The following is a 12,500-nucleotide window of genomic DNA, read 5'->3' as shown; positions in this document are numbered from 1 at the left end:
ATATATATATATAGATATATATATATATATATATATATATATATATATATATATATATATATATATATATATATATATATATATATATATATATATTCTATAACAACGTGTATGTTTAAGACTAATGCATATTTAACATTCACTAGTTTTCTTTTATCTTTTCAATTGTTTTTCTTTCTTTCAAATAAAGTTTTAGTAAATGTCATATTTTTTCATTTTCATTTTCATTTCTGTGTTACCAGAATTACGTTTCCGGCACACAAGCATTGTTCAACCTTCCGTTCAATTAACAAAAGACTGACGCAACACGGATGAAATAAAAAGAACAGATGCAGGGATGGTTCACTTTGAGGAGTGTTGAGGCTGGTGCTTACCATGAAGGTAATAGCTTGAACTGAAATCCATGTTTCCCTCAAGTTTGGTGGTGTGTTGTTCCTGAGTGGTAGTTGAGGTAATTAGGGTCAACTTGAATTGGCCAAAGGTTCAAAGTGAAGTGGTATCATCAAAGCCCAGCTGAATCGTGCCTACAAAGGTTGTACATTATGAGATCTCGTCCCTAAAGACACTACCAGAGTCAAACCAATCTTAGTTAACAATGGTTCTTCTAACAACCCTATCTATTCATAAAGAGACACATTTGATCCCCGCCCTAAAACGACTCGTTCATCAGAACTGTTCGTCGAGTCTAATACAAGAACCAGACATTTCTTGTCCATCAGTTGGACGAACGCCTCCCAAAGGAAATATTAGAAAGACCTTTTACCCTGCAAACATCTCTGGAGTGCGATTTGACATCATTAACTGCTATGAAATCAAGAAAACCAGAGACCACATCTTGAGAACCAAACCTCACACAGAACACAAACCCACACTGACCCATCAACGTAGTGCACAAGAACCACTGCCAATATGAAGGCTGTTCACTTCAAAAATAACCTAACCTCATTTGGTGTAACGACTTCATAAATCACCCAGCGCTTAACAACCCAACTACACAATGAAGACCCAAGAAACACCCGCTCCGTAACAACACGATGTAGACCCTCACTGGTGAACATATTACTGAAAAGATTATAACATTCCCACGACCCTACAAGACTACAGATAACAAAAGCGAAAGCAATCCTTTTACATGTCATCAAAATACACAAGTTAAGACCTTAAATGTATCCTTGAAGTGCACCATAGATGACCTGTCCTCCCAAAATTCAATGACCTGTAACCTAAGGAGATGACCTTACCTATTGACCTACAGAATTTGACCCTCAGCTGCCTACATTATCATGCCTGGATATAGTCTTCAGCCGTACGTTAATTTCAGGTCAAGATATTGCCTGCGTACGTACGTTCACAGCCACAGTTTTAAACACTGCAGAATGTATGCCACTCCCGTTTCTGTCGTATCAGTAATTTGATATTTGATTCATGATGGGTTGTAGTTGTACGTCCACGATGTATTGATACAAGAGCAAAGTGATAATGAATAAACGGGTAGTTTATCCCTTGTTCATATCTCATATCATGAAGAAAACCATATGATAAACAGATTATTGATAAAAAGATAATTGAAAAACTAGTGAATTATAACATATGCAATGGTTTACAATGATTTACGTATCATTTACATATATATATATATATATATATATATATATATATATATATATATATATATATATATATATATATATATATATATATATATATATATATATATATATATATATATATATACATATATTGCAGAATATGACAGAGCAATTGCAGGTATGCAACAGAGTGCGTTGGTAGGGACGGTGTGGAAATTCTGTCCCAGTGTGTTGAAGGTTATTGCAAACAAATACATAATTAGTGTACGATTACCGCCTGGAGGCAAGCCCTCAGGGGTCGTGGTGACGTAAAGTCCACGTGAAATGTTAAATGATTTACCTGCCTTGCAACATCAGGTCACCTTTCAGATAAGAATATGTCATCATCATCATCATCATCACAATTTCTGAATTTCTGATGTTCCCCGCTCTCTCTCTCTCTCTCTCTCTCTCTCTCTCTCTCTCTCTCTCTCTCTCTCTCTCTCTCTCTCTCTCTCTCTCTCTCTCTCTCTCTCTCTCTCTCTCCTGTGCCTTGAGGGCTAGCGCACTAACCCACGAGGTTCTAGGAGAGTGTTGGGGTAACACTATCACGCTCTCAGAGATCAGACAGCCATCTCCGTATGTCTTGGTGATAGACATCGCCCTTAATACGGTACAGCTTGAGTACCATAGCACAGACCGATGATACGGTACACTTGAGTACCACAGCACAGACCGATGATACGGTACATCTGAGTACCATAGCACAGACCGATGATACGGTACATCTGAGTACCATAGCACAGACCGATGATACGGTACATCTGAGTACCATAGCACAGACCGATGATACGGTACATCTGAGTACCATAGCACAGACCGATGATACGGTACACCTGAGTACCATAGCACAGAACGATTCTATCTTGTGTACCGTACTGGTCTGTTATGGTACCACTGGCTGTACCCTGTTATTCTTTGTTACGCCTATATACACCTGTTGGTCTGTGTGTGTGTGTGTGTGTGTGTGTGTGTGTGTGTGTGTGTGTGTGTGTGTGTGTGTATGTCTGTGTCATTAAGTACCGTGTTCCTGTAACATTCTCCCAGCTAATGGGTTTCATGTCATTAGGTTTAAGCTGTTAGTTAAGAAGTTTTGAATATATCTTTCCTTCTCATTGAATTTAGTATAATTCGCATGATTATATATATATATATATATATATATATATATATTATATATATATATATATATATATATATATATATATATATATATATATATATATATATATATATATATATATATATATATATATATATATATATATATATATATATATATATATATATATATATATATTGTTATGCATTTTCACCTCTCTTATTCATTTCTTTTATGATGACCTTTAGCTACAATGTTTCTTGACCTGTATGTGTCTGAGTTCTTGAATTTACATCAGAACTCTGTGTTTCTTGTCATCACTGTAGATTGCCAGTCAACACGTCGGGGGTTCGAAGCAATTGTTCATAATGTTAAGGTCGAAGACGTGTGAATTAAGTCTGGGCGTTAGCTTAGAGACATGAAAAATTATTTTATCATTCGCTCTTAAAAGTAATTTGAATGTGTTTCTTTTTTTCACAGATGATTCTATTCTACACACACACACACACACACACACACACACACACACACACACACACACACACACACACACACACACACACACACACACACACACACACACACACACTAGTTATTGATTCCCGGATGAAGCAGGTAGTTATGCACCTGATTCAGTCAACCCAGCTGTTCATCCGCTTTTCTTGAGAGGCTGGTCGATAAATGGATACCTGGCGTAAGCGCGGGTGTATATTTATGTGTCAGAGGTGGAAGGAACAAGGAGGAGCGGGAGACCAAATTGGAGGTGGAAGGATGGAGTAAAAATGATTTTGAGTGATCGGGGCTCGAACATGCAGGAGGATGAGAGGCGTGCACGGAATAGAGTGAGTTGGAACGAAGTGGTATACTTGGGTCGACATGCTATCAATGGACTTAACCAGGGCATGCGAAACGTCTGGGGTAAACCATGGAAAAGTCTGTGGGGACTGGATGTGGATAAAGAGCTGTGGTTTCGGTACATTACACATGACAACTGGAGACTGCGTGTGAGCATATATGGCCTTTCCTCGTCTGTTTCCTAGCACTACCTCTCTGACACAGGGGGCGGCGATCGGATATAGGGGAAGAGAAGACAATGGATATTCTATCTTTTTTCTTTTCCTTCATGCATATGTGCTGTTTCAAGTGGGGTGTGGTGGCGCCGCAAATGGATGAAGGCGAGCAAGTATAAACATATGCATATGCATGTGTATATATATATATATATATATATATATATATATATATATATATATATATATATATATATATCACACAAACCTCCAACAGCCAGGATCGAACGCGGGACCCCTGTGCAACAGGCGGGAGCGCTACTGCTAGGCTATGATCGCCTCTAATAGGGAAATGACTATTCGAATACTGAGTACTCGAATACCCTTTGTCACACGTTGGTGAGCAACGGGGTCTCCATCGGTCATTTCCCAGCAGGCTCACACAGCCAACAGATAGCACTTTATCGAACCTAACTGTACAACGCGGAGGTATATGAATACGAAAAAAGTGCATGGGAATGCGATTAGGGGCGATCATAGCCTAGCGGTAGCGCTCCCGCCTGTTGCGCAGGGGTCCCGGGTTCGATCCTGGCTGTTGGAGGTTTGTAAGTTCTATGAAGGTTTTGTTCATATGCACTTTGTTTTATATATATATATATATATATATATATATATATATATATATATATATATATATATATATATATATATATATATATATATATATAGTTATATATATATAGATAGAGATATATATATAGAGAGAGAGAGAGAGAGAGAGAGAGAGAGAGAGAGAGAGAGAGAGAGAGAGAGAGAGAGAGAGAGAGAGAGAGAGAGAGAGAGAGAGACAATAACTACAGATATAGCCACTTCAAAGCCAATCCCCGACCAACGTAGACCCATCGTGTTCCTGAATGGGTCAGGCGCCAGGGACCCCAAACAACATTTCTTTTCCGAATTCATGGACACAGTGCACCCGGGGGGGGGGGGGGGGGGGGGGGTAGTGAGGGGGGGGAAGGGGAAGGGGAGGGGGGTAATAACAAGAGCTTCAGTGTACAGCAGAAGGGGCCTATATGACGCCACCTCCTGTTGAAGCCTTATGGGCCATACAGACCTCGGATCTAAGGTCGGTTTTCACGTGTTGGGCAACGTGTAATGGGGGAGATGTGGGACAACGCTTCGCTCTCTCTCTCTCTCTCTCTCTCTCTCTCTCTCTCTCTCTCTCTCTCTCTCTCTCTCTCTCTCTCTCTCTCTCTCTCTCTCTCTCTCTCTCTCTCTCTCTCTCCAAGATACCCCAGTTTTCATGGAACTCCTGTAGGATGCGCTCCACACAGGAGTTGGGAAATGATGGACCCATTTCGATTGCGAAGTTCTTCGACAAGACTTAGTATACTTTCCTTCAGTCCGTTGACAGCGGCAAGTATCCTCCTCGATGGTAACCTGTTACTCATGGTAATAATCATTGGAAGACAGTCACATAACACACACACACACACACACACACACACACAAAAAAAAAAAAAAAAAAAAAAAAAAAAACCAACAAGATTTTTCTATTGACTCGACCCGTTCATTAAATAAGGGTCGTCTTCTGTCATCTTCAATTATTTCCCCCGCGAGAGATACTCATTCGTTTCTACAGACACCATCAAGTACGTGTCATCTTAGATTTAGACTCTGAGTAGAGGAAATATATATTCGTCACCACACATATTTGTGAGGCTTCTTGCCCTGTGTCTGGTCAGTGTAGAGGTTAGCAGGGGGCCAAGTGAGGATGTTCCCTCTAAGGCTCAGTCCTCTGTTCTTAACGCTACCTAGCTAACACGGGAAATGGCGAATATGTAAAATACATGTTTTATTTTCCCCGTGGACTCATGGGGATATATATATATATATATATATATATATATATATATATATATATATATATATATATATATATATATATATATATATATATATATATATATATATATATATATATATGATCTTCACCATTCCATTTTCTATTTTAGTGAGGTAGTGTCAAGAACAGACAAGAAAATGGCCTCATCCGCTTACATCCACACTCTGACCGTCATTCTTAATGGACTGAAACCATATCCCTACCCACAACCAGGCCCTACCCACAACAAGGCCCCACAGATCTTTCTGTTGTTTCCTCCGACGCTTCATATGCCCCGTTGAGCCCACTGACAGCGAGTCGTCCCCTGTAATCCACAGTGCTCCAGTTCGCTCCATCCCTTGCACGCCATGCACCCTCCTGCATGTTCAGGGCACCAAGACTTCAAAGTATCTTTCACTCCTTCCTTCCATCACATTTTGTTTCTTGCTCCTTATATATGTGACGTGAACACCGTCTTGGTCATCTCATCCTAACTTCACAAGAAACATACATCAAAATGTCTTTATTATTATTATAACAAGAAATCATCATATCACATATGAAGAGATATATAAAGACATACATTACAAGAGCAAGTCATATATATAACATATGAAGGCACTTATGAAGGAACAATTGGATCACACTTCACATGTGATCACACATATGAATACATATGTCCCATACGAAAAGGAATATCACATATGAAGATATCTAGTCACATATGAGGATGTGTACTCACATAATGAAGAGACATGTGGAGCCACAACACAAAGGCACATTTCACATATAAAAACACATATGAGGATCAGTACTCAAACATGGAAAAACATGTGGATCCACAACACAAAAAGGACATCTCACATATAAAAACACACATATACCTCTGCTCACACATGAAGACGCATGTGGAGCCACAACACAATAAAGTACATCTCACATATAAAAACATACATATCCCTGCTCACACATGGAGACACATATACATATCCTCCCACAATCCTTAAACCACATAGGGAGACGTGTGACTGTCAACATGCCTTTGAAAGCCTTTGTCACAGTCTTCTCTTCCTGTCACTCCCCTTGACAGGCAAAAACGGCACAGCTGTTCTGACGATAGATGGGGAAGTGGGGGGCCTACAGAAGCAGCAGCAGCAGCAGCAACAGCATCACCAACAGCAGCAGGAGCAACAGCAGAAGGGAGAACAGTGGAAACAGCAATATGGCAGAAAAACATTTACCTACAGTACAGGTGAGTGTAATAACCAATTTGTGATTACTTATTTTCAATTATCTATCTGTAATTGCCCAATCATAATTACATATTTGTGACTGCCTATTTTCAATTATCTTTCTGTAATTGCCCAATTATAATTACCTATTTGTTGTTGCTTATTTTCAATTAGTTATCTGTAATTGCCCAATTTTAATTACCTATTTGTGATTGCCTATTTTCAATTATTTATTTGTAATTGCCCAATTGTAATTACCTATTTGTGATTGCCTATTTTCAATTATTTATTTGTAATTGCCCAATTGTAATTATCTTTTTGTGATTGCCTATTTTCAACTATTTATTTGTAATTGCCCAATTTTAGTTACCTATTTGTGATTGCCTATTTTCAATCATTTGTTTGTAATTGCCCAATTGTAATTACCTATTTGTTGTTGCTTATTTTCAATTAGTTATATGTAATTGCCCAATTGTAATTACCTATTTGTGATAACCGTGTGAATATCTTATCTGTAATCACTTATTTTTCATAACACATTTGTAATTTCCTTTTCCCAAGTGTATTACATATTTCTAATTACAACCCTTCAATTAATGATTTTTAATCAAATATTCGTAAATATCAATTAGTATTTGCCTACTTGCAATTACCTATTTTAAAATATCTAATTGTTCATGACAGGGAGAAAGTTTTATGATCGTGTGGCCCTTACTTGTATGTGTGTGTGTGTGTGTGTGTGTGTGTGTGTGTGTGTGTGTGTGTGTGTGTGTGTGTGTGTGTGTGTGATTACATGCCTCTACATATGTATATATGAATATGTATATATATATATATATATATATATATAGTGAAGTTGGAGAAAAATGTAGCTTAGACATTGAAGCTTATTGATACAGTGGTGAAATTGATGAGAACTGCTATTGACGTTTGTGTGAATAAATTGTACATTTCCTTTTCCATAGCCAGAGGTTGAACCATTATGTGACATTCATTTTTTCATTCATTTCAAGCTAAAAGTTTGTTTTCTAAATTGTTTCTTACATTTTTCATATGTATATATATGTATGTGTGTGTGTGTGTGCGTGTGTGTGTGTATGTGTGCGTGTGTGTATATGTATATATATATGTATATTATCCCTGGGGATAGGGGTGAAAGAATACTTCCCACGTATTCCTCGCGTGTCGTAGAAAGCGACTAGAGGGGACGGGAGCGGGGGGCCGGAAATCCTCCCCTCCTTGTATTAACTTTCTAAAATGGGAAACAGAAGAAGGAGTCACGCGGGGAGTGATCATCCTCCTCGAAGGCTCAGAGTGGGGTGCCTAAATGTGTGTGGATGTAACCAAGATGTGAAAAAAGGAGAGATAGGTAGTATGTTTGAGGAAAGGAACCTGGATGTTTTGGCTCTGAGTGAAACGAAGCTCAAGGGTAAAGGGGAAGAGTGGTTTGGAAATGTCTGGGGAGTGAAGTCAGGGGTTAGTGAGAGGACAAGAGCAAGGGAAGGAGTAGCAATACTCCTGAAACAGGAGTTGTGGGAGTATGTGATAGAATGTAAGAAAGTAAATTCTCGATTAATATGGGTAAAATTGAAAGTTGATGGAGAGAGGTGGGTGATTATTGGTGCATATGCACCTGGGCATGAGAAGAAAGATCATGAGAGGCAAGTGTTTTGGGAGCAGCTGAATGAGTGTGTTAGCGGTTTTGATGCACGAGACCGGGTTATAGTGATGGGTGATTTGAATGCAAAGGTGAGTAATGTGGCAGTTGAGGGAATAATTGGTATGCATGGGGTGTTCAGTGTTGTAAATGGAAATGGTGAAGAGCTTGTAGGTTTATGTGCTGAAAAAGGATTGATGATTGGGAATACCTGGTTTAAAAAGCGAGATATACATAAGTATACTTATGTAAGTAGGAGAGATGGCCAGAGAGCGTTATTGGATTACGTGTTAATTGACAGGCGTGCGAAAGAGAGACTTTTGGATGTTAATGTGCTGAGAGGTGCAACTGGAGGGATGTCTGATCATTATCTTGTGGAGGCTAAGGTGAAGATTAGTATGGGTTTTCAGAAAAGAGGAGTGAATGTTGGGGTGAAGAAGGTGGTGAGAGTAAGTGAGCTTGGGAAGGAGACCTGTGTGGGGAAGTACCAGGAGAGACTGTGTACAGAATGGAAAAAGGTGAGAACAATGGAAGTAAGGGGAGTGGGGGAGGAATGGGATGTATTTAGGGAATCAGTGATGGATTGCGCAAAAGATGCTTGTGGCATGAGAAAAGTGGGAGGTGGGCTGTTTAGAAAGGGTAGTGAGTGGTGGGATGAAGAAGTAAGAGTATTAGTGAAAGAGAAGAGAGAGGCATTTGGACGATTTTTGCAGGGAAAAAATGCAATTGAGTGGGAGAAGTATAAAAGAAAGAGACAGGAGGTCAAGAGAAAGGTGCAAGAGGTGAAAAAAAGGGCAAATGAGAGTTGGGGTGAGAGACTATCAGTAAATTTTAGGGAGAATAAAAAGATGTTCTGGAAGGAGGTAAATAGGGTGCGTAAGACAAGGGAGCAAATGGGAACTTCAGTGAAGGGCGTAAATGGGGAGGTGATAACAAGTAGTGGTGATGTGAGAAGGAGATGGAATGAGTATTTTGAAGGTTTGTTGAATGTGTCTGATGACAGAGTGGCAGATATAGGGTGTTTTGGTCGAGGTGGTGTGCAAAGTGAGAGGGTTAGGGAAAATGATTTGGTAAACAGAGAAGAGGTAGTAAAAGCTTTGCGAAAGATGAAAGCCGGCAAGGCAGCAGGTTTGGATGGTATCGCAGTGGAATTTATTAAAAAAGGGGGTGACTGTATTGTTGACTGGTTGGTAAGGTTATTTAATGTATGTATGACTCATGGTGAGGTGCCTGAGGATTGGCGGAATGCGTGCATAGTGCCATTGTACAAAGGCAAAGGGGATAAGAGTGAGTGCTCAAATTACAGAGGTATAAGTTTGTTGAGTATTCCTGGTAAATTATATGGGAGGGTATTGATTGAGAGGGTGAAGGCATGTACAGAGCATCAGATTGGGGAAGAGCAGTGCGGTTTCAGAAGTGGTAGAGGATGTGTGGATCAGGTGTTTGCTTTGAAGAATGTATGTGAGAAATACTTAGAAAAGCAAATGGATTTGTATGTAGCATTTATGGATCTGGAGAAGGCATATGATAGAGTTGATAGAGATGCTCTGTGGAAGGTATTAAGAATATATGGTGTGGGAGGCAAGTTGTTAGAAGCAGTGAAAAGTTTTTATCGAGGATGTAAGGCATGTGTACGTGTAGGAAGAGAGGAAAGTGATTGGTTCTCAGTGAATGTAGGTTTGCGGCAGGGGTGTGTGATGTCTCCATGGTTGTTTAATTTGTTTATGGATGGGGTTGTTAGGGAGGTAAATGCAAGAGTCCTGGAAAGAGGGGCAAGTATGAAGTCTGTTGGGGATGAGAGAGCTTGGGAAGTGAGTCAGTTGTTGTTCGCTGATGATACAGCGCTGGTGGCTGATTCATGTGAGAAACTGCAGAAGCTGGTGACTGAGTTTGGTAAAGTGTGTGGAAGAAGAAAGTTAAGAGTAAATGTGAATAAGAGCAAGGTTATTAGGTACAGTAGGGTTGAGGGTCAAGTCAATTGGGAGGTGAGTTTGAATGGAGAAAAACTGGAGGAAGTGAAGTGTTTTAGATATCTGGGAGTGGATCTGGCAGCGGATGGAACCATGGAAGCGGAAGTGGATCATAGGGTGGGGGAGGGGGCGAAAATTTTGGGAGCCTTGAAAAATGTGTGGAAGTCGAGAACATTATCTCGGAAAGCAAAAATGGGTATGTTTGAGGGAATGGTGGTTCCAACAATGTTGTATGGTTGCGAGGCGTGGGCTATGGATAGAGTTGTGCGCAGGAGGATGGATGTGCTGGAAATGAGATGTTTGAGGACAATGTGTGGTGTGAGGTGGTTTGATCGAGTAAGTAACGTAAGGGTAAGAGAGATGTGTGGAAATAAAAAGAGCGTGGTTGAGAGAGCAGAAGAGGGTGTTTTGAAATGGTTTGGGCACATGGAGAGAATGAGTGAGGAAAGATTGACCAAGAGGATATATGTGTCGGAGGTGGAGGGAACGAGGAGAAGAGGGAGACCAAATTGGAGGTGGAAAGATGGAGTGAAAAAGATTTTGTGTGATCGGGGCCTGAACATGCAGGAGGGTGAAAGGAGGGCAAGGAATAGAGTGAATTGGAGCGATGTGGTATACAGGGGTTGACGTGCTGTCAGTGGATTGAATCAAGGCATGTGAAGCGTCTGGGGTAAACCATGGAAAGCTGTGTAGGTATGTATATTTGCGTGTGTGGACGTGTGTATGTACATGTGTATGGGGGGGGGGGGTTGGGCCATTTCTTTCGTCTGTTTCCTTGCGCTACCTCGCAAACGCGGGAGACAGCGACAAAGTATAAAAAAAAAAAAAAAAAAAAAAAAAAAAAAAAAAAATATATATATTTGCTAATGTATGCATATGTTTGCTGAATTCATATATATATATATATATATATATATATATATATATATATATATATATATATATATATATATATATATATATATATATATATATATATATATATATATATATATATATATATATGTATATATATGTGTGTGTGTGTGTGTGTGTGTGTGTGTGTATCTATATATCCTTATATTTTACCGTGTATGTATGTGTGTTTATTACATAGTCATCCAGTAAAGTACATAATTATACATACTACAGTACACAACATAATAATCACATCAACATTTTAGAACCAGACAATACAGAAGACATTAAGTAACTATAACATTCCTCCCAAAGTAAATCCTTTACAATCATCTCTTCTCCCTTAGGTAACGCCGCCTCTTGTATTAGCTCCCTCGACCTGTACATTCTCTATCTCCTGCTGACGCCTGTCGTGTTACGAGAGTTCCTCCTTCGCTAGCTCTTCCTTAGGACGCTCCTCCCGCTGAGGTCTTAGACCCGCACAAGCTCCTGAAGGAGGAAGTTAGAAGAAGAAGAAGAAGAAGAAGAAGAAGAAGAAGAAGAAGAAGAAGAAGAAGAAGAAGAAGATGGGAGATGAGGAGGTTGAGGACAGGAAAAGGAGGAGGAGGAGGAGGAGGGAAGAACAAGTGAGCCTCACAACCTCCCAAAAAGGAGAGGGAGAAGTTGTCTTCTTCCGCTCCACCTCTCCTTCCTTCTGTGTGTCCCTGCGTGAGTCCCACCCTGGACATCCTGCAGGATGTGGACGACAGTGTGTCACGGACAGGAGGAGACGAGGACGCCGCCGCTGTTGTGGGAAGCAGGAGAAGAAACAGAGATACAAAGGAGGAAGACATGACTAGGAGATGATCAGTGCATAGCTCAGTGTCAAGAAATACATGTATATATGAATATATATATATATATATATATATATATATATATATATATATATATATATATATATATATATATATATATATATATATATATATATATATATATATATATATATATATATATATATATATATATATATATATATATATAAATGCATACGAGAATAGAAAAGGAAGGAATTTGGAATGGATGAAATAATGAAATGAATTAGGAACAGACGAACGTAGTCACTATAAGTGGATG

The 12,500-nt window shown here is 39.4% G+C and overlaps 1 protein-coding gene across 1 annotated transcript in view; it reads left to right on the top strand.

Annotated features, from left to right (window-relative positions):
- LOC139746477 (limbic system-associated membrane protein-like) overlaps window positions 1-12,500 on the top strand; it is a 290,094-nt gene that overhangs the window by 276,766 nt on the left and 828 nt on the right. The window contains exons 9-10 of the mRNA XM_071657746.1: window positions 6,716-6,877; window positions 11,729-12,500. The exon at window positions 11,729-12,500 is cut by the window's right edge and continues 828 nt beyond it. Of these exons, the coding sequence (XP_071513847.1) occupies window positions 6,716-6,877; window positions 11,729-11,820 (254 nt within the window). The 3' untranslated portion in view covers window positions 11,821-12,500. The remainder of the gene's footprint in view (window positions 1-6,715; window positions 6,878-11,728) is intronic.

The sequence above is a fragment of the Panulirus ornatus genome, chromosome 65, assembly GCF_036320965.1.
Source record: "Panulirus ornatus isolate Po-2019 chromosome 65, ASM3632096v1, whole genome shotgun sequence".
NCBI classification, from domain to species: domain Eukaryota; kingdom Metazoa; phylum Arthropoda; class Malacostraca; order Decapoda; family Palinuridae; genus Panulirus; species Panulirus ornatus.
Note: the sequence above shows the minus strand (reverse complement) of the source record. Positions and strands in the feature narration are given on the sequence as shown.